Here is a 24,212-nt window from a genome sequence, read left to right on the forward strand (position 1 = left end):
GGTTTCGTTTCAAATAAGAAAGGAGTAACAAGGTTGCTATCTGATAGTCAAATTAAATGAATTACTAGGTGGGTAGTTGATTGAACAGTTGAAATTCAACATTGGGAAATATCTACTAATTGAGATTATTCGAATACTTTCCAAAAGTTTAGCAAGGTTTCGAATAATGTTTTCGGGTTGCAATTTGTCATTGATTCAGTTTTGTCTCAATTAGTCCATCTTAATTTCAGTCATGCGGCCTTCGTATTGATGCTGTATAACCTAAACCATAGAATTTCGTTTTGGTCATTAAATTTTTAAACTCTTCAATAAGTTGATAGAGAGCTACAAAACATGTTGAATGTTGCAATCATCATAAATGGTCATGGAAACCATCTTTCAAAAAATTACTTTCTAGTGTGCAAGTTGTCAATAAATGTTTCTATTATCCCATGTTTCGTACACTAGTACTATCCACACTGTTATTCGAATCTTCTACTAGCGGATTGTTATTATCTGTGAGATTTGGGTATTAGGTGAATTTACAGAAATTTACATTGACTTGCAGTTATTCCTCATCACCCTTAATATTGGTACATGTAATGAGGTTGTAGATGAGATTATTGACTAATCAAATAAAGTTCACCAATTACATGAATAGACAAGACTTTTTGGTTGGAACCTTTGGTGGTGTTTTCTGAACAAACGCTTTGGCAAAATCTTCAGTTGTGAGAACAATTTCCTCTGGAAGCTTTTCAGGAATATTCTGAATATCATATCTTGGAGCAATTTCAGCCAAATATCTCAATAGGGCGAACATTTTGTACCTGTAACAAATGTCCACTGCTGTTTCTCCTTGATTATTTGTAATGTTGAAATTTAAAAAGTATTTCCTTTCGGCAACAGTTGGTAATTTGTCTAGTATTGCTATAATCGATTTCAATTTTGAAATTTGTCCGAATTGAGCATAGTAGTGAGCTACCGTTAATCCATCTCGGTCTTGAGCATTGAAATGAACCAAATGTTCCATCATCTTGGTGATTATTGATGTCTTTTCTTTTGTAACTATTATAAATGTTGAGTTTCTGCCATCCAATCTGTTATTTGCTGCAAACAAATGATTCAAAATGCGAGTTGTATCCTCCACATTGTTAGTATCCTGATTGTAAAACGTAAAATAATCAAATATGAAATCAATTACATGACGCATATCACCACTGATCGCCATGTGAAGAATATTAAACCCTTGAATGTCCTTTAGATCTGTATCTAGTCCAAAAGGTGAATATACTTGAAAGAATTTGACAAGTGAAGGAATTATATTGTTGTGAAAATGCTCAAATTCTTGCATATTTTTGATCTTTCTCTGTTGATAAGCTTTCAATCTGGTTTTCCTCAATGAAAAATTACTTGACAAGTAGGAAAAATAATAATCTACAACTTCCTCATATTTCGAATAAACCAACATTTTGGAGGCAATCACCGAGCAAGGCAAATTAAACTTGACATTAGGTACCAGCTTTTTGAATATTGGCAGATTATCAAAGGATGTCAAAGGAATTAGAGTATCGTAATAGGCAGACTCCAAATTTTCAATGGATGAAATCAGACCCATCAATTCAAAAGGTAGTATTAGATCAATACTCATAGTATTAAAACCTGTAAGACATGTGCATTCGTAACAACTAATATTCTTCAATTTTGATTCTTTCATTTTTTCAAGCAAAATTGTAAAGGAAGATTCAAGTTTTGATTTGGATTCGAATTTCACATTCAAAATCCGTGCAGGATCCATAAAATATAAATATTGCTGATGTGTAATAACATCCGCATTTTCACTATACAGAATCTTTCTTGACATATTTGAAAAATCAACAGTACACTGAACAAACTTGATACTCTCCACCTCTTTTCCCCATTCCACAAAAATCAAATACAACAATGCAGCATTCAATTCTAAATTCCTAAAAGTAATTGATCTCAATTTGTTAAAATTCATCAAGACATTCCTCAAAAATCCAAACATGACATAACTCATGGCATTGCTACCGTAATTTTTCACAAATAATTCATCTTCATACTGTTCCGGAAGTCCCACTCTACTCGCATAATCTTTCAAATTAAATTTCAACATATTGAGAACAACCAAAGATGAATTCTGATCCCAAAACAATTCAGTACAATCCTCCTTCATACACTCCTCACATAATTCCTTCCAGTGTGATGAAACCCTCTTGAGTTGAAATAAATAGGGAATTGGTGGAAGAAACGAGAGAATAAATTGGAAAACATCCAAACCGACACGATTCATAAATTCCGACCATAATTTAATTTCCTGATGATGATCATCATTAGGAATTGATGAAATTTCTGGCGCGTGCGGGAATTGATCTGTTTCGTGATCTTGGGGTGGCGACATTTTTTTTTCTTAATTTTTTTTTTAATTTCCCTCGCAAAATGTTTAATTTTTTGTAAACTATTTAATGAAATAGTTGAAAACAGGTAGTGAAAGTTTTGGTAAGTGAAAGTTTATTTTTGATTGGAGATATAGGTTTCTAATATTCAAAATAAGTCAATGACTAGTGTTGATGTCTGTTTCCTTGAAAATTGTTAATGGCAATGCTGCAACTATTCGAAAGCTATTTAAACAACTTTCGAACTAAACTTCCAACAATAATCAAAACATTAAAAAAAGAAACAAAATGATCATGCAAGAATTTGAACCAAGAAGAAGAATTTCATCTCCAAAAACATTCACAAATGTTGAAAATCAACCAATTAGCAATCGTTCACTTTCGAATAGTACTTCCACATTTGAAATTCCAATTGCAAAGAGAACAATTCCATTCCCATATTTAAAAAGAAAGTCCATTAGAGTTGATTGGGTTCTGAAACAGCAAAAACTCGAACAACAAAAGAAGAATCACAAGAAATTATTAGAAACATTGAGAAATGAAAATAATGTGTTAGAAACTGAAAATTTAACATTGAAAGGAAGAATTTTGCAAATGGAATTTATTCTTCAACAATTGAAAGGGGTTTCTTCTAAGAAATCAGAAAAGATTTCATTCAAAAATCAAAGCTGCCAATCAATTAAAGAGTCAACTCAACCAAAAAAGGAATCTAACAACAAGAAGGATTCAATTATTCAATGCTCCAAATGCAACAAGTGTCTTTCCTCCAAATACTTTAAATATCACAGTAGAATTTGTGGAAATACTCAGCTCGAACGTTTGCTCTCTGAAAAGGATTTGAAAACTTTACAATCAATTAGAAAGAATCAAAAATCAGCTCAAATTGTAAACAAACCAAAGAATAATTGGAGAATTAAGAGAGGAGAGTTCTTGGAGAAGATTAGGTTGGCTCAAAAGAAAACTTCCTCGAAGTGCATTATTTTCTATAGACCAAATTTTAGAAGGGCAAATCTAAATCAATAAACTTGTTTTAACGAACAGGTAAAAAGATCCGATGAGACGGAATCGAACCGCCGACCACAGGATAACAATTACAACTACAGTCCCATGCTCTACCAGCTGAGCTATCATCGGTTACATTAATTGTATCAAAAGCCTACTTATAAATCTATTCGCCCATTATAGTACATTCTTAATACTTGTCTGTTTTAACAACGCGATTACAGTTGCTATTTATTAAGGAACAAATCTAAACCGAGGTGACTTAATTCAATGTTGTAAGATTATTGTAATGTCATCCCCAAATTCATCTCTGGAAATTCAAATAAATAGAAAAAATTGCCTTAACATCAACAGCTTTCATCACACACCTCGGGGAAAATTGTATTTTATCATCTTCAACACAACTGTATAAATATTAATAATTATTATAATTGTAATAATAGAAAAATAGCAATAATAGCAGAAAATGGGCATGGGAATTTCAGTTGATAATTTAAAAGAGGAGAAGTATTTTCGTAAATTTATGGATTCGCCTCTTAAATGTTTGACCAAGTCGATTTTGAAGAAACGAATCGAGGAAGCAAAGAAAGATCCCTCCCGAGCTTTACCTGTGAATGATGAAATTAACATGTTGGATTTATTGAGTGAATTGCCATCAGTTGCTGAGAGAGCTCAGGTAGGATTTACAATTCCACTTGGTTATGATGAAATGATTAATTCGTGGATTTTACCTAGTTTATTGAAGAAGTGTGTTGTCTTTGATGCCAACAAAACAATTAGTGTTGAAAAGACGAGGGATGAAACTCAAATGGGTTATCAGTGGTACTATAAACATTTGGATGCTGTGTGTAGAGTAAAATTGAGAAGGTATGAAATTGTGTTGGATAAGAGTAATGAGGAAGAGAGGGAAATTTGGGAATGGATTTTACAATTACAAAGAGGAATTAAAGTGGAAGAATTTATTAAGAAATTTGAGGAAAAGTTGGCTAGTGGAGAATATTCAATTGTTTATGAACCTAAAGAATTCGATTTCCAGGTTGCCTACATTCAAGATCCTAACGGTCCATTTGGAGGTGCATTGTGCTGGGCCATTCATGGATCTTTACATATTAAATCAACAGATCATTCTCAAACTGTTGAAACATTGCCAGTGTGCAATATTGCGAAAAACGTCTACCATAAGGCAACATATTTATATTCTAATCAGCAACAATTCGATGCAGCAAAAAATGGAAAAGATCTTATTGAATAAAATCCTTAATATCAGATGTGCAGTTTGTGGAAACTACGAATTTTAGTGAAGCAGTAATTATGAAAATATATAAGTGTTTGTTTGAAAATTGATTAATTGTTCTTTACATGCAAGCAAGTTAAACCTTCACTTTCAAATCCTTGCTGCATTAATATACAAGATCCATATGTTGGAATTCTTGTGATATTGATGCAAGAATGATCTGAAAGTAAAGTGTTCTCTTGCTAGGTTCATAGCAAACCAAGTAGGTGAATACTTAGTCTGTTTTGGACCTAATGATGTGAAAACCGTTTGAACACTTGGTGGAGTATTTTGAAAGATGAGTGGATCTGGTTTCTAATTTTCCAAATTCATAGTTAACAACATTATGTACACCACAAGATTTACCTGTTTGGCAGTAGAAGAAAAGATACTCTTCAGTACCCTTCAATCTAATCCAGGTGGAGAGCTTGGTTGGCTTTGCATTGCCATAGATTGCCTCCTTATCGAAACGCTTCTTCAGTGATACATAATTTGTCTTGGTGGTATCCAAGTTTGATATTTGGAACGAGATTTCACAAACCCTTGTCATTGTATCTTTATCAGACTTTAAAGCAACAGTTTGTCTTCTTTTTGTCTGGTAAACTTCAAAAGCAATGGTGACTTCAGGTGTGTTGGTGTTAATTTCCAAGTAGGAATTGCTTTCAGAGAATTTGGTGTACTGCCAATCATCAGCACTATTCTTCTTGGCTCTCTTGTTCACTGTCTTTTCTTCGTCTTGCTTTGCCTTCTTACTGCTCTTCTTCTTCTTTTGGACGAATGTGGATTGATCAAAGGTGCTTTCTTTGTTACTACTAGAACTAGCAGCACCAGTGCTAATCACATCCTGACTTTGATAGGAAGCAGAAGAGGTTGAGCTTGTTGGGGAAAGAGCAGAATTTCTCAATTGTTGATAAATGTCATCCAAGGACATCATTTGTTGATCTTCAGCTGCAGGGAGATGTTCTTCCAATCCAACCTTTTCAACTACTACTGGAAAGATGAATTCATCCATGGTTTTAAATAAAGTGGCAAATTCATCCATTACTTCAGAGCCAACTGAAGCAACAGATGAGGTGAATTGTTGTCGTTGTGCTGCTTGGTATTCATTCCAACCATGCATGGCATCCTCATGGCTTAAGAAATCAGTGTCATTGTTGTTATTATTATTATTATTAGTGGTAAAGAAATTAACGTGTTGGGCAAACATCTTGTTGGTCAAAGGTGGATAGATGGTGCTGTTTGATGTGCTTGGTAACGGGCAAAGCGTTAGGTGCTTGAAAAGACTAAGAGGCTTTTGATTTTTTTAAAAATATTAAAATCATGAAATTACGCGGTTTTTATTTTCAATTCCATTTTCATTTTGTAAAGTTTTCCGGAAACGTGAAATGATTGGATAACAAATTTGCAAACGAGAAATCAAATTCTCTTGCTGTGATTGAAACTTGCTGAAACTACAGTGAAACAAGTGAAGAAAGTTTTCCCGCGTAAAATAGTTTTAAAAAATCTTTAAAAAAAATGACGAAATCAAATCATCATAAATTCAGGTTACCACTTGTTTTATCCGTTTTATTAGTAGTGGTAGTGATGGTAAATTGTCATCGTTCTATTATCAAAGATAAAATCAAAGGAGGAGAAAATATGAAAAATATTAAATTGATGGATCATTCTAGTCATCCGTATGGATTTTTCGAATCGGAACAATTTAAAGAAAGAAGTGGATTGATTTCGAATTATTTAATAGTAACAGCTTCAAAGAATTTTGAAAAGGATTTGCAATATTCACATGTACATTTGAAGAATGAAAGTTTGCCATTTGCTCCGAATCAGAAATTGAGTGGAAATTTAATTAGAGTGACAAGTGTCAGTTCTCATTTTCATGTGTTGGCACCACATGGAAGATGTTGTCAGCCTTCTACTACGAATTCTTTCACAGACACACCTTGTAAGGAAAGAACAAGTGATACAGCCAAGCTCAATGATTGTATTGTAGCAACCAATGCAGGATTTTTTGATGTGGCCAATGGCTATTGTTTGGGAAAGGTTATTTCAAATGGAAAAGTTTTAAATGATTATGGGAGAGTTCATCCAAATGCTGCCTTTGGATTAATTGATGATGGCAAAGGAAATGCTCAATATGTTTTTGGATATTTGAATCAAACTGATTATGAAAAATTGAAAATCACTCAACTAGTTCAAGTAGGTAATTCTTCAATGTTAACTAGTAATTTATTTTACAATCTTTAAAACAAAGGGAGTTGTATGGTTGGTGAGAGAAGGAAAGTCCTACATTAATGAATCAGTTAAAATTGAAAAAACTTCAACTGGATTTATAGAAGAGGCTGCTCCTCGTGTTGCCATTGGAAACGATGCGAATGGAAATTTGCTGATTCTTCAAATGGATGGATATGAACCACTCAAATGGGGTTTGAATTTGTATCAATTTACTGATTTATTGCTCTCCCTTGGATTTAAGAATGCTATAAATGTTGATGGTGGAGGTTCTGCAACTACCTATATTAAGGATCACGACAAGTTATTTGTAAGTAATTCTCAAGTAGCAAATTCAATCTTAAATTTATAGAATACATGTTCTGACACATGTTTAGAGTTTAAGGGGAACATGTGTCCTAATTCTTATCTCGGAAGATGTGAACGACATGTAACGACAATCTTTTGCATGAAATAAAGAGACAGAATCTTTGGTGAATTATTTGACAAATCAAGTCAATCCGAAAAGGCTATCTCAGTAAGAATCATATTTTTATCTCAACTTGTAACAGAAGTAACTCTAATATTGAGCGCCATTAAATGTATTCCAAATTTATTTACGCCCATCAATATATTTCAATCTCTTGTACTCTTGCAGGTCAATCAGTAAAAGATGTTCATACTTGTGTATTTTCAAACTCTACCAACATCAAAAAAACCTTTCAATCTCATTTCAATGATGAAGGTTCTCTCACCCTTACAACTAATTTCAATCATTAGCTGTTTCGTCCTGTTTCTATTCATCACAACCAACGCTCTAATAAATCCCTCAAATCCATCTTCTGATACAACAACATGGGATCTGGACAATGAAATTTGGTTTGCTCAATCCGCACCACTAACAGGTCCTTCCAAGAGGTAAGTATTGGAATTTCATACAAATTTCATTAATTGGAAATTTCCCGCCCAATTTTAAATTCAAATATTTAAAAAAAATATTAACATCGTGATGACCACATAAAAACAACATGTTCTTGTTTGGTGGTTCATAGACTTGGAATTGAAATGCGGGATGGTATTTTGACTGCCTTTAATGAATTCAATGCACTTGGAGGTGTTTTTGGAGGTAAAAAGTTGAAACTCTTAACTCTAGATGATGCCTACGAACCAACCAACACAAAGGTGAATACCAATTTGCTTCTCTATAATATTACTCCTCCGAATACGTCAACATTGAATCAGGCTATTTTCAATAATAGTATCGCATTGGATGAGGTAAAAGGAAGAAAATACTTTGGCTTGATTGGTTTTGTTGGTACTCCAACAGTGCAGAATGTTTTTACTGATGTGCTGAGTCAGGTTTGGCCTCTGATTGGATCATTCACTGGAGTTGGTTGGCTTCGAACACCTTTCTATCCAAATATTATTAATATTCGTGCTTCGTATGATGACGAAACTGCTGCTATGGTTGAGTGGCTGGTAAATGTCAAATTGATAAGAAGGATTAGTATCATGTATCAGAATGATGCTTTTGGTAATGCTGGCTTGTCAGGAATTAATAGATCATTGGTGAAGAGATTGAACATTTCGCTCTGTTCTAGTGGTACCTTCCCAAGAAATACTCTGCAGGTTGAGGATGCTTTCAATACAATTGGTAAATGCAATCCAGAGGCAATAGTTTTGATTGGAACCTATGCTCCTCTTTCGAAATATATAAGATTGGTTAAGGATGTAGCCTTCTCCCCTTATAATTCAACACTTGGATACAGCAAGGCCAATCAGATTACTTTCCTTACTGTGAGTTTTGTTGGATCATCAGCATTGACAGAAGATTTATCCTCCTATCAACCTCCTTCTCTTGCCTATGGAAAGACCTATTATACGGACAATGTTGTAATTTCTCAAGTGGTTCCAAGTCCAATGGATACCAGCTATCCCATTGTTTCATCCTATCAACGTTCTAGAAAGGAGTATGCTAAAAATTTGGGACTTGATCCATCACTTGTGTCGTTTACTTTTATTGAGCTAGAGGGTTATTTAGTAGGAAAACTTGTGTTTACTGTGCTCAAAAACATGATAGGATCATTAACAAGGTCTAACTTTATTGCTAGTATATATTTCGACTTTACATCTGGTGTTAGTGATGTAACAAATGCTGGTGGTTATTTCAATTTTGAATCGGTTCAAGTTGGTAGATACAAATATTGCAATGCTGTCAATTTGTACGATCATTTCCTTTCACCTAGCAATCAAACAGTAGTATCTGGTTCATGTTCTGATAATTGTAATCAAGGACTTAAAATTATTTACCTCAGTAATATAGAGCTCAAGAACAATACTAACATTAGATTTAATATTTTCAGGGACTTTTCGTGGTATGACACCCAAAAATGTATTTCAGACACTGCTCAAATTCAAAAACAAATTATAATAGGTCAATCTATTTTATCAACCTCTTTGAGAGATCAATTTATTACTGTGGGTATTAATGCTGCTCTTTCAAAAAGAAATAGTAATTATACAAGAAATATTGAACTCAAAACACTATATCACGATGATTCAGCATCAATGTTGAAAAATGTTGTAGAACTGAAAACTCTCCATGAAAGTGTTGCATTTGTAGGGGTTTCTGCTGAGAGTATTAATTTGGACAGTTCAAATACCAATTCAACCATAGATATTAGAGGATATTCAGAATTTTCAAATATTCCTTTATTTGGGGTGCGTTCAACAAATAGTATGGTATTGAGAAATACATTTGTTTCATCTTTTATTCATGTATTTCCATCAATAATGGATCAATTGGGTACCGTAATAGATTATAGCATGAAAAATGGAGAGAATAGAATAAGTATCGTCTATAGCAGTTCAAATTCAAATTCAGTCGAGGTTAGACAATTGTTAAAGTCTATTCTGGATTCGATTGGTATAGAGACCGATAGCGAGGTTGATGCCACTGAAACAATTTCATTAGACTCAATTATTAATCAACTCAGTTCTAACACTGCTAACCCTCACTCCATCTTTCTTACTTTGAGTAATCCAGACCAAATTCTCAGTATCATCTCACAAATCAAAAAGACCTATTCGAATTCTAGCCCACTATTTAGAAAGGGATTATCTGTTTATTTGATCAATTCACTATTTGATTCGAGTGTTGAAGCTATTTTTTCAACACCACTTTCTTTGATTGTCGATGAAAACTTGAGTGTAAAGTATGTGAGCCATCTTCCAGGATCCTACAACTCTACTCTTCAAGTAATAACAGATTTTGAAAATTCAATGGATACATATTTTCCTTCAATTAATTATAGAAATAATACTGCTTATCTTGAGGGCTATATTATTGGAGCAATGATCTCTGCATTTATCGATAGTAGTGGAGGTAATTTAGACGCTAAAGGGCTATTGAACTACATGTATACTGTACAGCAAGTAACTTCTGCTGGTGTAAGCTTTGGAAAGCTGTCTGTTGGATCCAGCCCTTGTTCATTAGGATTAAGAACAAACTATATCTATGCTTACAATCAAAAATCACAGACTTTTTCTGAATTCAATATTCGAAACTATGATATGAATGGGTGTGGTCTTGTTAAATATAAGAATAGCAAAAAGCGTGCTGCTCCTACAATAGATATTTCCTCATTAGAACAACCTTTGGTGTTTGCCAGATTAATACCTTTCTCTGGTGATGAATCATTGAGTTCTTCAAAACTAAGTTTACTAAATGACGTAATCGATGCAGATGACTACTCGAAAGGACTTTCATCTTACATAAACGTATACAATACCAAAACTACTAACCAGAAAATTCAAATAAGAACAGAATATTTCGGGTTTACAGATAGTAGATGGAGTCTTGAAACTAAGGTGAAAAATATGATAACTAGACAGAAGGTATTTGCATTTGTAACTGGTTTTTCTAGTGATGAAGATTTTGCGACAATTGACAATATCAAACAAATTCTTACAACATATGATACGCCAATGCTTACAACTTCCAATTCTTTAGAATTGCGAAAACCATTCTCCAAATATTTTATCAATATGAAATCCTCTGTGTTAGATGAAGTTGCATCTCAAATTTCTTATTTCAAGAATTATGGATCTATTGCAATTATTTATCACAATATTCCTTACTGGACCAACCAATCAATTCCATTAATAGCAGAGTATTTGGAATATAATAGTATTTCAATATCTTTAATACAAGGCTTTAGTGGCAGCAGTGATTTTAGTTCATTGGGAGTTAAACTTCAAGAAGGAAATATTCAATCAATTGTTTTGATATCTGGGTCATCAATGTCAGCTTCATTCATATCTTCCTTGATTATGTATCAAACAACATATACGCCTAATATTGGAATTCTATCGGAAGCATATAATAATGACTTTGTTTCAAAGACCTTCACTGTTAACAATTACAAGTCTGCTCTATTTGCTCATAACTTCCTCTATTTGTCCACAATTACCTTTGCTCCAAAGATTTACAGCTCTGATATTTGTTCATTGTCAACCAGTTCTCTACATACTGACAAACAGAATTCTTTTATCTCACTATTCATGTCTAACTACAATTACAATAGTACAGCAACACACATGACATTGGAAGGTTACTCTACAGGATTTTTCATTGAAACACTCCTTAATAGAATTTACCAAGAAATGGGAATTACGAAACTGAGTACTGATGATCTATTTTCAGGAATTTATTCTGCTCAAACATTTGATATTTCTGGATTGAATACTTTTGGACCATTTGGGTTGGAATGCTCCAGTCAATCAAGTCAATTAACAACAAATCAAACTTCTTCTTCTTGTAATCAGAAAAGTACAACAACTTGTGATTGCAACCAAGCCCCAAGAAAAGTCTACTTGAGCAGAGTCAATATCGTTCCAACAGAAAATTATTACACTTTCACTGATATTGATTATGCATTCGATTTCAGCAGTTCATGTGGTGTGAGTGTTGTCAAACCTGTGCTATCGACTACTGCAATTGTTTTGATTTCATTGGCTGGGTTCTTTGTCATTCTGCTCGTTATTATTGCCATATCAATCGCTTATGTTTGTATTTCAAGATCAGAAAGTAATACCAAGAATGCACCTAAAACTGGTAACATTTGCTGCTGCTTTACAGATATTCAGAACTCGACCGTTTTATGGGAAAAGTGTGAAAAGGGAATGAGAGAAGGTCTCAAATTGCACAATGATGTTCTGCGTAATCAACTCAACTTATTCAAAGGTTTTGAGGTCAAGACTCAAGGAGACTGTTTCTATGTCGTATTCAAGGATCCACTGGATGGAATAGATTGGGCAATGAGCTGTCAACACGAATTAATGTCCATTGCTTGGCCATCCGAACTATTACAAATGTATGATTGTAGAACAGAGTTTAATAATGAAACCAAGGAGATAGTTTGGAATGGAATTAGAGTTAGAATGGGCTTGCATTTTGGTTATGCAGAGAAGATCTTTGACAAGGTAGTGAACAGACCAGACTACTTTGGTAATACTATCAATGCAGCTGCTAGAATTGAGGCTTCTACCCAAGGTGGTCAAGTTTTAATTAGTGAAGATATGTTCTCAGAGTTGTGGAAAATTCATGGAACTAATTTATTCAAATCCATCACTTTAAAGGAAGATAATCAAGCAACTTATTTGGAAACCATTAGTCCTTCATTTAAAAGTGTGAATGGTATAGGAGAAAGCAAAAAATCCAAGGATTTCCAGGCAATATTCAGCACAAAAGGAAGATCTATCAAATATAGTGAAAATACAGAATCAACTAAATCAGAAGATAGAAAGTTGAAATACCATGCAAACGATCTTGGAGAATTCAAGCTTAAAGGATTGCAAGGAATGATAAGATTATTTGAAATCAAATCGGATAAAATATTGGAGAGAAAATACAGTGAAAATTTGAGAAATACTGAAGTAACAAAATTAGATATGTTAAAACAAGGTTCCCAACTAAAGTCAACTCGTACCATCCTTCCTCTAAACTAAAAGCAGAACCACAGGAATGAGTCCTACACACAGCAATCATGTTCAGTTCCACCTTGCGCGTTACTAATTAAATAACGAGGCGTATTTGCTTGAATGATCACTAACAAATCTTTCATTCCCACCACTATTCGATTCTTTACGATACAATAAATAGTTCAGATTGTTGCATAGTCAGGAATTGTGGTTTTTAAATATTTTTTACAATCAACTTTGATCTTGCTCCTTGCACAAAGATTGTGAACTGTAAATTTGTAAACAATTCGAAACTCTGTTCTAATGGAAATTGTTAACCGAAGTTGATAGAATTAAGGGAGCACTAATGTTGCTTTACAATATTCCCAATAAAACATAAAAGGAAACCCATATTCACCAATCACATCGTTATTCGATTCTTCACATGTAAACAGTCCAAAAATCAAACTCTAAAAAAAAATGACTAAACTACCACTGAGTGTCCTCTGCACTCTCTGTTTCACATTATTTCTCTTCCTCCACTCTATCAACTGTTTAGTGATATCTCCAAAAAAGGGAATGGCATTTCCAAACTCTGGAGCTCCACAAACTAATTCTTACAAAGATTTGGCGCAATCGTTGAATGTTGCTTGGTGTTATAATTGGGGAAATTCTGCTCCTTCCACTGGACTGCCATCTGTCACTTCATATGTTCCACAAATTTGGGGAAGTGGTTCAATTAATAATGCAACCATGACAAAGTTGGCAAATTTGAATCAACAAGGAATGGATAATGTCTTGTTGGGATTTAATGAACCTGATTTGAGCGAGCAATCGAATTTGACTCCACAACAAGCAGTTAATTTGTGGCCGAAATTGATGGAAACTAAACGAAAGTTGGGTTCTCCTGCTATGGCTGGTTATGCTCCTTCCACTGATTCATGGCTTTCTCAATTCATGACTCTTGCAACTACATCTAAATTGCAAGTTGACTTTATTGCTGTCCATTGGTATGGAACTCCACAATATGGCTCATCATTTCTTCAAATGGTAGACGAAACTTACAAGAAATACAAACTCCCAATTTGGGTAACTGAATTTGCAGCTGCCGATTGGAGTGCAACTGCTTCAAAACCAGCTCCATACACTCAGAAAGATGCCATCAACTTTATGAATGTGACAGTGAGAGGTTTATTAGAAAGATCATATGTGGAAAGATTTTCATGGTTTGCACCAATTAATCCAAAGGATCCCATCATGGGATTCAGTGCTGTGTTCAATGAGGATGGAAGCTTGACTGAGGTTGGAAAATTATATGCCTCCTTGGGTGTTAGTAATGATAATAATAATAATGGAAATCCAGCAATTTCAAAGAAAGTTTCAACTTCAACTAGAACTTCAATGGGAAGTGGAGTGAATGTTATCTCTTTGAATGTCTTGATGATTATTCTTGCCTTATTTGTACTAATTGTAAATTATTAAATATTTAATATTTTGTAATATTAATCATTTTATTATTTATTATACAAGTACAATTGAGTTATTTTTTAGATTTCTTTGAAGAGGATTTTTTGAGGTTTCGTTTTCTTTTCTTGTTATCAGAAACAGCAGCAATTTCTTCAATTCCAGTCTCTTGTTCATTATCACTGTCAAAATTTTCACCTCTCTTTGCATCGTTGTAGTCGTTTAAAGATGGAGCATTTGAATTTGATGAGAAGGCAAAAGAGAATAATTGGAAACTACCAACACCATGCAAGAGCATTTGAGTTTTCAAGAAAGTATCTGCATATCTGTATCCCTTTTCGGCAACTTGTTTCCAATAAGATTCAGTCTTGTTTTTTGAAGTGAATTTCTTTAAAAACTTCTTTCTTTCGGTGTCAACAGGTTTCTTCCAAAACTCTTCATCACTAATTGAATGAATTCCCTTCATTGCTCTAATATAATAAATGTAGACTGAAGATTTGGAGTTAGAAAGAATGTGTGTTGGTTTGCTTAGACCATAAACTTTGTTTCTTGTGGTAGGATTAATTTGATAATCGTACAAGGAAACTCTACCAACATGTTGAGCTCTGTCAAACAGTTTCACAACGTCATCAACAATTTTAAGTCCTGCAATTGTAGCATATTCAATAAAGGTATTTGGATTTTTTGCAACTTTAGCCAATGCTATTTCTCTAGAGTCATTATTCTTAATGCTGGCAATATATTCTGTGACAGTTTCCAATAGTTTTTCTTTCATTTCATCAGTCAGTTTTTCATATTTTTCATTTTTGTCAATCTTTTTCATCAAACTGGTCAGTGAATAGGACAAGTTTTCTACCGTAAGGATACTATTTAACTTGTCGACAACCTCATTAATTTGTTTTGGAGCAAATAATTCTTCATACAATGTATCTTCTAATTGTAAACAAGCTCTTGTCATGGCATATTTATGAGGAGTTGTAATCTTTTGATCGTGTAAATATTCATAGAAAAGTCTAATATCATCATGCATAATAATGGCAGTTTCCATTTGAAAATGTTCACAAGTTAAGAATACACAAGTTTCAGCTCTGGCATATCCTAATTTTACATTTTCATCCAGAATTAAAAAATTATAGTTGGATTCAAAATTTGATTCCTTCAATATCTTCTTGTATCTTTCAACATAGCGACGCTCAGTTACAATGAAAAATAGATATTGTTGTTTCTCTAATTCAGTAAGAGGCGTAATCATTAGATTTGGTTTCCAATCTTCAGAATAAGAGATAGATAGCTTTTTTGATTCCCAATCAAAGGAAATGACAGCCTCATTACTATTTGAATCACTCATATCCAACTTTTCCAATATCAGATCGCTCTTTTTCAACTTTGGAAGGGAGAATTTACTAACCGGGTCTATGGGAACGACATACTCTTTAGTTTTTAAATCTGAGACCTGACGGCTCTCAGTAATAGGAAATTTCAAACCAGAGGTTGGAGAGAGTTGAGGATTTTGTAATTTTGATTTCAAGGTAATGTCAAGAGTGCTTGATTGAGGTTTCTTTTTCTTGTAAATTTCAAGAAGATCCTTAATCTTGTCCTTTTCTGATGATTTCAAACTTTGAATTTTTTCAGTATCTCTCAAAAATTCTGAAAGCTTGTCAGCGTAATCACAAATATAATTGTAAATTTCTAAGATCAAATCGTTTTCAATTTCTTCTTCTGTTTCAGGGTTCAGCGCATTAACTAAACTTTTTACAAATTCTTCTTCCAACTCGGCTTCAATAGCAGGTAGCTTTAATTTCAGAAATGAATTCAAGTCACTTGCCAACTCATTAGCATTCCCCTTCATTGTTTCTATTATTGCAAGAAAGTTTTTATGGAAATCTTCATATATTTCTTTCCATTCTTTTTTCTTTTCTTCTTTTTGAAATCTTGATTTTTTGCCTTTTTCTAACATTTCTTCCATGTCTGTCATATTAAAACATTCATCAATTCCCTTTTTGAAAAAATTGTACAAATTGGTGATGAATTGAATGGCTGAAAAAGCTTCATTGCCATCCATAAGAACCTCATAGGTTGGTGAAACAGTTTTTGTTTGCTCTATTTTAGCATTCAATTTTTCTAAAATGTTAGTTTTAAGGCTTGTCAATTTTTTTTTAAGATCAACTGAAGCTTCTTTCTCTTTAGTTGTCTTGCAGAGAATATTTGAAAGAATAATAATTGCAATGTCTCTTAATCTACCACAATTATTTTCAATAATTTTGAATCTTGCTTGTTCTATTTGAGTAGAAAACTGCTTTTTGAATATTTCCGATTTGTGGTTTTTAGGTGGAAATGCAAGAACTGAAACATTGGTGCTCAAGTCTGTTACAAACTCAATCTTGTTTTCCATAAAATTGGTTTCCTCATTCTTGCAATTATCTAACTTTTTTGCTCCTTCAATGTAAATATCGAAAAAGTTTGCTATTTGATCTCTAAAGTTGGATTTCAAGGTCTCATGATCATTTGTCAAGTCAGTACGCTCATATTCCTTAGCATCCCCTTGCTCCTTGTCATTTACACCTATCATAATAGATGGAGCGAAAGCTTGTTTTGGTGAATAGATGCCATATTCCCAATATTTCTTAACAAGACCATCATCAAAAATACTTCTGAAATTCTCAATTCCTGAAACAAGAATGCAAGTATCTTCCATACTTTCCTTAATGTACTGCTTATACAAATCTGATTGGGAATGTTCATCATAACCTGGCATATCTCTTACTATAATGTTGTTTGCCAATAGATATGGCTTGGAATATACAAAATCAACTTTTTAACTGTCAAACAATCAAATTCTCCCTTAGTCTTTTCGAAAAGTGCAATCCTTTGAAGAGCGCGCTTGCAAATTTCATCTTCACTCACAAGAGTATTATCTTTATCAATAGTTACAGTTTCTCTCTTGAAATCATAATCTTTTGCTTCATAATTTTTAACATTGCTCTTATTGAAAAGCTTTGCTCTCAACAAGTACTCATCCTGAGTACACATTACCTTGGTTAGGTTATAGTGCTCTCCGTACTTTACATCAATCACAGTGGTAGTGAGTCCTTTGCCACTACATCTACCAGAAGGAAGAGGGCTGTCGTATCTACATTCAAATCCACTAATCACATTATTGATCATGAAGGATTTGCCATAACCAGGCTTGGCAAAGAACGAAATTACAACCTTTCCCTTGATATTCTCGATTACTTTCCGCATTGCTTTGATGAAATTAGCACAATGCTTCATAACAACACCACTACTGCGATTATTATTGGTCGTAGTTTCAAAAAATTGTTCAACTTGTTCAAACAAATTAATCTCTGCTCTGATTTGATCATCTTGTCCTTTGAGAATTTTTTCTAGAGTTACCAACTCGCTCCTTCTCCTCTTAATGGTTGAGAGAGAGGCGCTTGGAAGGGTGGCTAGTAAGGAAGAAGATGAAGACATGGCGCAGTTTTTTTTTATCTGGAATCCCCACATCATCACACATTAATCATTAACATTTAATTGTGTGGTGATAGAGAATTATATTAACAAGCTGAATACGATTTGATAGGAAAGCAAATTTATTAATAATATGATTGAGTTAGGATTCGGAAATGGAGTGTAATTTCCTTAATGGAATTTCAAATAAGGGTTCGAAAAGGTGTTGCTTAATTACGTAAAAAATTCCATACATTCAATGTCAAGACGAAATAATGGATAAGGTACAGTACATCTACAATAACTACCAAAAAAAGTTATTAATGGTTATGGCATGGATTATGAGTGGTGACCATGAATATTCCAAAGTGAATGATAATGAAACTGATAAAAATACCTAATTATATTCCAAAAATTATAAGTATTATTTAAATCATGATGATGTGGTTAAATTCTCGGAGTTAATAGGTGTGAAATTACACCAAGAATCAATAGAGTGGTGATGGGAAAGCTCTCAAAATAAAAAAAAATATGAAAACAATTTGTGCTCATCTCACCACGATCGGAAAGCAAATTAATAATGAATAATAATAATATGGGACATACAGCCTTTGAGTATTTCCAATTATTGGATGGATTGGGAAAGGTTGAGTCATTATGTACCTATTTAAATACCCTCTTTGTGGCAACAAATGATTGTTCTTTATCACGTTATATTATAATGTACTCTAGTGATAAAAAGAAGTTTTCTTGTTCATTGTACAATCAAAAGAAACAATTTACCAAGAAACCCGTAACTCAAATGTGTTCGGTATCTGAATTGGGAATGTTAATTTGTTTAACTGATGGGTGCATTAAATTATTTACATTGAGTATGATGAGAGAAATTGATACAATCAAAAATTCACAGGTTTGTATAATTGTTGTGAAATGATTGATTGAATTTTAAAGAATTCGAAAAGCTTTGCTCTTAAAAAACACAATGGAGAATTTACAATGGCAGTTGCTTCCAAGAAAACTATCTCAATTTTAAAGTATGATAGCAAAGAATCAACATTTAAATTTATACAAGAAGTGGTACTTTCAGATGAAGTGAAATCCTTGAATTGGAGCCGAGAAAAACTTTGTGTTGGTCTCAAAAAGGAATATTCATTAATTGATTTACAAAAGCTTCCCATAGGTCATCAAAAGGTAATGGATTATGTGAATCGAGTTCAACAAAATACTTTTGGATTGTCACTTCCAAATGAAACCGTTCTCTCTGTGAATAAGATAGGGGTATTTATCGACTCTTCTGGTTCAAAATGTAGATACATTACTTGGAGTGAGGTTCCAAACATGGTGGCTTATTTAAATCCATTTCTCATTGCAGTATTATCAGCAGGACTTGAAGTTAGAATTTTACATGATCAACTTACAAGTGAGACTCTGGTCCAGAATATTCCACTCAAGGATGAAATCATTGCAATGAGCCAGCAAAATTTCATAGATTTTGACAATCCACAAAACATTGACAGAGGTATGGGGGTTGGATCTACTTCTAGGGATAAGATTGATAGGGATGATGAAATAGATCCATCAAATAGATGCTTCCTTGCATCTAAGGATGCCATTTATGTAATAGTCATGAAGCAATTTGATTACCAAGCTGGAGAACTCTTACATAATCAACAATTCGAAAGGACTCTTCAAATCTGTGAAGCAGTTGAAAATAGCATCTACAAGTTGGAGAGTTGGAGAATTGAAGCTATTCACACAGAGTATGGTTTCTACCTTGTCACTAATGGTGATTTTGGAAAAGCTATGGTCCACTTCTCCAAGGGCAATGTTGATCCACGTATGATTATCTCTCTATTTCCTGATTTAATTCCAAGATCTATCGTGTATCGGGATTCATTTTTCCTACCTTACACACCAGAAGAGAAGCAAAAGATTGAGCTCTTCCTTGCAGATACTGAACAACGAAAAACTGGCCTTCAGGCTCTCGTTCAATATTTACTTAATATAAGAAAAGATTTGGACAAGTACTTTATTGAGACAGTAGATACATCACTCTTAAAGGCACTTGTTTTAACAAATGATCCTCGCACAGAGGAATTCATTTCTCAACCAAATCATTGTAATATTTCAGAGAGTTTAAGCTTTATTCTATGTGATGACCAAAACTTTAGAGAGTTGGTTCTTTTCTGCAAGACTAAAGACTTACATGCAAAGGAACAGCAATTACTGAAATTATTGGAGGAAAAGGAATTTCTTCTTTCAATTTTGAAGAAAAATGGCTTGTCCCTTGAATACGCACCTATTTGCTACAGAAATGATAGAAAGATTGTTTTGGAAGCTTTCAAACAAAATGAAAAAGCACTTAAATATGCATCCCAAGAATTAAAGGGTGATAAGATACTCAAATTACACACTTCCATTGTACATGTTGTAGATTTTGTTTACTTGGAAGAAGAAGGGCTCTATAATTTGTTATCCAAGACAATAGATTCGAATATTATCGGCTTTAATGATGATGAATCTGATAATGCATCTGAATTGCCTCCTTCAGAGTGTTCTTTAGAGTTTGTACAGACTTGTATTGTTATTTGGATTTTAAAGCTTATAGGTGAGAACTACTTGCAGGTAGAAGCAAACATTACGGAAACAATTGACTATTTCCTATTTTGTATGAACTTGGAAACCTTGTTAAAAGATCGTATCCAAAAGATCACCAAAAGAAGCAAACTAGTTGAAACAATTAATGATATTTCAAACGAATTTTCGTTTCACGCTTACTCAGAGCACGAGTATAGCTCAATAATTTATTTGCTTTACAAAACGAACGGGAAAGATATCAAATCAATTTTATCAGAATATAGAAATACCACAGGAACTACCCATAGAGTGCTTACAGCAGCTATTATTTTTAGAGAAAACTCTTCCTTCAAGCGCTATCATTTATTGTCCACGTTGGGTTATGGAGCTGAGGGGGTTGTTTTCAAAGCTTTCGATTTGGAGCTTAAAGAAACTTTTGCCATCAAAATCAAATTTGAATCAGAATATGATTTAGATCACACAAAAAAGAGAATTGAGTTTTTAAAGCAAGATATTGAAGGTAAAATCAAATGTTTTGATTGTGGAATTATAGAGTTTGGACATTTAAAGACAAAGCATTTGTATACTATAATGGAAATGGGAGATGAATCGCTTAGGAAAATAATAGGAAAGAATAATATTAATCAAAAAACAATGGAAAAGAGTCACTTAATTGAAATACTTGAGATATTTTCCAAGATTTTATATTCAGTTCAAACAATACACAATCACAACATTGCTCATAGAGATTTGGATCCAAATAATATTGTTAAAGTGAATGACACATTTAAAATTATTGATTTTGATCAATCTAGAGTTGTGGAACTAGGAAAATCAATAACAATCAATGTTGGAAAGTATTCATATATGGCTCCAGAAGTTTCAGATAACACCTACGAAGAAGAGAACCGTCAAGATTTAACATACGACTCAAAACTGATTCAAAATAGAGAGGTATCCACATCGTGTGATATTTTCTCTATGGGCTGTATTTTTTTGGAATTACTAACTAATTGTCCATTAAGATTGGACAAAGGATTCATCAATGGAACAGACCTCTCACTCTTCAATGAAAAGCATAGATATTTTACCTATGATGGATTGTATTTTCACTCAGCAGTAGTTACATTGGAGGGAGAATTGAAACTCCATCATGCCATAAAATTGTGGATAGACAACCATATTAACAATCAATTCGGAGTCAATGAGATAATAACAAGGTGTCTCATTTCAATGATACAGAGAAACGCCAAAAAGAGATTGGACTGTTTCACCTATAAGTTAATCATTGATTCTGTGATCAATTATTTAAAAGGTGAAATTACAGACCTGAGCATGGCTATTGAGAATGAAATGAAAGAATTGCGTGAAGTGAGACCCTTGTTGAACTATTCTGAAATGATCCAAGAAAATTTCAATTTACAAAAAGATGTGGACATGCTGAGAAAAGAAAATGAAAAACTCAAGTTGGAGTTGGAAGAATTGAGAAGAGAAAATAAGAAATTACATTAAATATCTAATTGATTACTGCATCGTGTAGGAATTAATACACTACATTTTTCTTTTCAGAAACGTGATCGCGATTTTCAAAGTTTACAATGCAATATTCACCTTTCAAAATAATCACGTTTCGAATAATAACAATTCTCATTAGACAGACCTTTCAATCTTTCTAATAATTTACGTAAAATACAAAAAAATTCAAACATGTCTCTCCATAATAATTTGACAAGATGTCTTGTCATTTTCTGCTTGATCTTGAACCTTACTCAAGCGAATTTTCTGCTCGCATTCGAAGGTTCTGTTGGGACAGGCACATGTGGCTTCAAAGATGGTGTTCCAAAGGACCAAGCACTCATTGGAAAGGCAACTTCATTATTCGAATCTCTAGTTGGTGACCTGTACTTTTACGATACCTCAAACTTTCGTATAATGAAAGTTTCACAACAAGACAATCTTGTTTCCTCCATCATTGGCAATGGAAAGCTTGGTTATACAGAAGATCATTGTCAAGCAGATAAATGTGGTCTCACATTCGTGGATGGAATCTCACTAGTTTCAGATAAAATCTTTTATTTTGATAGAATTATAACACCAACGAGTAGTACAAGAATTCTGAGAGTGGTTGGATCTTCTGGTGTAGTGAATACTATTTGGCAAGTTGACTATTGGTTTCCAACAATGAATGACAATGAAAAGAGGACGTTTGTAGTGAGTGATGATGGAAAGTATTTATTCTTTAATCATGATAAGTTTATTTGGAAGATTAATTTGGCAAGTATGAAGATGGAGCTGTTTTATACTGAGCCTTTATCTAACAAGATTACAACGTTTACAATTTCAAGTAGTGGATTGATTTATTCAACTTTCAAAAATCAGTTTAGTTTCTTATATAGAAGTTTCAATATGGATCCATCATCTGCCATTCTACTTACGAGTACATCTAACAACAATGATGCCTATCAAATCAACAAGGATTTGGGATTTGTTTCTCTTCCCAAATCAATTTATTGCTCTAACTGTATATTTAGTTCAATTCAAACTTATGGAAATACTTTCAATTTCACGTTTAGTTTGAATTTTCAAGCTGTATACGCAGGAATAGCAGATCAATATCTAGTCCTATTGAGAAACAAATATTCCAATAATAGAATTGAATTCTCCAATCTTGATAATGGTTTCTTTTTCATTATTGATGATTGTAAGATTACAAAATCAGATTACACTTCCCTTAATCAAGGTTGCACTGCCAGTTGCTCCAATCAAGGAACCTGTGTTGGACAAATTTGCAGTTGCAATGATGGATGGTTGGGTGATTCAATTTGTTCCAAATTTACATGTGAAAAAGTTGATGGTTGTGGCTTGAATGGACATTGCATTGGACCTAATCAGTGCGAATGTAAGAAGGGATGGTCTGGTCCTAGTTGCAACGATTTTGATTGTTCGATGGCTAAGAATTGCAGTGGTCATGGCAAGTGTATTGGTTCAAATTATTGTGAATGTCAATCGGGATGGCAAGGTTCTGACGATTGCTCTCAATTTTCATGTGAAAAGATTACGTGTCAGAATAATGGACAATGTAATGGTCCTAATCAATGTGAATGTCCATCTGGTTACAAGGGATCTCCTGATTGCTCAACAGTTTCTTGTGAACTAGTTGGAAATTGCAATTCACATGGATCTTGTGTCGCTCCAAATACTTGTAAATGTAAGGAGGGATGGAGTGGTAATGACTGCTCTCAATTTACATGTTCTCCATCGTGTCAGAATGGAGGAGTGTGTACAGCTCCTAATCAATGTAATTGTCCATCTGGATATAGAGGTAGTTTAGATTGTTCGAAACCTTCTTGTGAAGATCAGGGAAATTGTTATCTGAACGGAGAATGTGTTGGTCCAAATACTTGTAAATGTAATGTTGGTTGGCTTGGATCTAATTGTAAAGATCCAGATTGTCAATTATCATGCAATAATAGAGGAAAATGTTCGAAACCATACGAATGTGAATGTGAAGACGGATGGAAAGGAATCAATTGTGAAGTATTTAGCTGTGAAAAACTCAATAATTGTAATAGTGCTAATCACCATGGCTCATGTATTGGTCCAAATATTTGTAAATGTAACGAAGGATGGAAAGGATTTCAATGTGATATTCCAACTTGTGAATTGGTTAGAAATTGTTCGAATGTTGGCAGTTGTGTATCTGCCAATACGTGCTCCTGTCCTTCAAAAAAGTATGGATCTAGCTGTCAATTCGATTTCGATTGTTTTGGTTTGGCACCTGACAATCCAAGTGTTTGTGAAAGTAGAGGAACATGTGTAGGTCCAAATAATTGCAATTTTGGAGGTATTATTGCTTTCGTTGTAATATTCGTGATTCTTTTGGT

The 24,212-nt window shown here is 33.6% G+C and overlaps 10 protein-coding genes and 1 non-coding gene across 11 annotated transcripts; 7 read left to right on the forward strand and 4 right to left on the reverse strand.

The window, feature by feature from the left end:
* Positions 1 to 628: 628 nt before the first annotated feature.
* NAEGRDRAFT_74869 (ANK domain-containing protein) lies at positions 629 to 2,398 on the reverse strand (the record flags this gene model as incomplete). Its single annotated transcript, XM_002670182.1, has 1 exon — positions 629 to 2,398. One exon carries the CDS (start codon positions 2,396 to 2,398, stop codon positions 629 to 631), a length of 1,770 nt encoding a protein of 589 aa, XP_002670228.1.
* Positions 2,399 to 2,681: 283 nt separating this feature from the next.
* On the forward strand, positions 2,682 to 3,425 carry NAEGRDRAFT_81931 (uncharacterized protein; the record flags this gene model as incomplete). The annotated part of the gene is made up of 1 exon (XM_002670131.1): positions 2,682 to 3,425. One exon carries the CDS (start codon positions 2,682 to 2,684, stop codon positions 3,414 to 3,416), a length of 735 nt encoding a protein of 244 aa, XP_002670177.1. The 3' UTR covers positions 3,417 to 3,425.
* An 18-nt stretch (positions 3,426 to 3,443) lies between these two features.
* Positions 3,444 to 3,527, reverse strand: NAEGRDRAFT_t739. Its single transcript has one exon. It is a non-coding gene; the product is annotated as a tRNA-Tyr (tRNA).
* A 216-nt stretch (positions 3,528 to 3,743) lies between these two features.
* Positions 3,744 to 4,677, forward strand: NAEGRDRAFT_81932 (uncharacterized protein). The gene has a single exon (XM_002670132.1). The coding sequence runs from the start codon at positions 3,862 to 3,864 to the stop codon at positions 4,645 to 4,647; it is 786 nt and encodes a 261-aa protein (XP_002670178.1). The 5' UTR covers positions 3,744 to 3,861; the 3' UTR covers positions 4,648 to 4,677.
* Positions 4,678 to 4,903: 226 nt separating this feature from the next.
* On the reverse strand, positions 4,904 to 5,875 carry NAEGRDRAFT_53733 (uncharacterized protein; the record flags this gene model as incomplete). Its single annotated transcript, XM_002670183.1, has 1 exon — positions 4,904 to 5,875. One exon carries the CDS (start codon positions 5,873 to 5,875, stop codon positions 4,904 to 4,906), a length of 972 nt encoding a protein of 323 aa, XP_002670229.1.
* Positions 5,876 to 6,306: 431 nt separating this feature from the next.
* NAEGRDRAFT_74873 (uncharacterized protein) lies at positions 6,307 to 6,912 on the forward strand (the record flags this gene model as incomplete). The annotated part of the gene is made up of 1 exon (XM_002670133.1): positions 6,307 to 6,912. The coding sequence occupies one exon, from the start codon at positions 6,307 to 6,309 to the stop codon at positions 6,910 to 6,912; it is 606 nt and encodes a 201-aa protein (XP_002670179.1).
* Positions 6,913 to 7,615: 703 nt separating this feature from the next.
* Positions 7,616 to 12,885, forward strand: NAEGRDRAFT_53734 (uncharacterized protein; the record flags this gene model as incomplete). The annotated part of the gene is made up of 2 exons (XM_002670134.1): positions 7,616 to 7,794; positions 7,929 to 12,885. 2 exons carry the CDS (start codon positions 7,616 to 7,618, stop codon positions 12,883 to 12,885), a joined length of 5,136 nt encoding a protein of 1,711 aa, XP_002670180.1.
* Positions 12,886 to 13,317: 432 nt separating this feature from the next.
* On the forward strand, positions 13,318 to 14,338 carry NAEGRDRAFT_59766 (uncharacterized protein; the record flags this gene model as incomplete). Its single annotated transcript, XM_002670135.1, has 1 exon — positions 13,318 to 14,338. One exon carries the CDS (start codon positions 13,318 to 13,320, stop codon positions 14,317 to 14,319), a length of 1,002 nt encoding a protein of 333 aa, XP_002670181.1. The 3' UTR covers positions 14,320 to 14,338.
* A 39-nt stretch (positions 14,339 to 14,377) lies between these two features.
* Positions 14,378 to 17,775, reverse strand: NAEGRDRAFT_74876 (uncharacterized protein; the record flags this gene model as incomplete). Its single annotated transcript, XM_002670184.1, has 2 exons — positions 14,378 to 17,092; positions 17,206 to 17,775. 2 exons carry the CDS (start codon positions 17,773 to 17,775, stop codon positions 14,378 to 14,380), a joined length of 3,285 nt encoding a protein of 1,094 aa, XP_002670230.1.
* Positions 17,776 to 18,747: 972 nt separating this feature from the next.
* On the forward strand, positions 18,748 to 21,840 carry NAEGRDRAFT_74877 (uncharacterized protein; the record flags this gene model as incomplete). The annotated part of the gene is made up of 1 exon (XM_002670136.1): positions 18,748 to 21,840. One exon carries the CDS (start codon positions 18,748 to 18,750, stop codon positions 21,838 to 21,840), a length of 3,093 nt encoding a protein of 1,030 aa, XP_002670182.1.
* Positions 21,841 to 22,035: 195 nt separating this feature from the next.
* On the forward strand, positions 22,036 to 24,148 carry NAEGRDRAFT_74878 (uncharacterized protein; the record flags this gene model as incomplete). The annotated part of the gene is made up of 2 exons (XM_002670137.1): positions 22,036 to 23,860; positions 23,901 to 24,148. 2 exons carry the CDS (start codon positions 22,036 to 22,038, stop codon positions 24,146 to 24,148), a joined length of 2,073 nt encoding a protein of 690 aa, XP_002670183.1.
* Between the last annotated feature and the right edge of the window lie 64 nt (positions 24,149 to 24,212).

Source organism: Naegleria gruberi (assembly GCF_000004985.1).
Source record: "Naegleria gruberi genomic scaffold NAEGRscaffold_74, whole genome shotgun sequence".
NCBI classification, from domain to species: domain Eukaryota; phylum Heterolobosea; class Eutetramitea; order Acrasida; family Naegleriidae; genus Naegleria; species Naegleria gruberi.

What these genes read in the sequence shown, in the direction of transcription:
- NAEGRDRAFT_81932 (XM_002670132.1), top strand. Translation starts at nt 3,862, where the DNA reads ATGGGCATGGGAATTTCAGTTGATAATTTAAAAGAGGAGAAGTATTTT.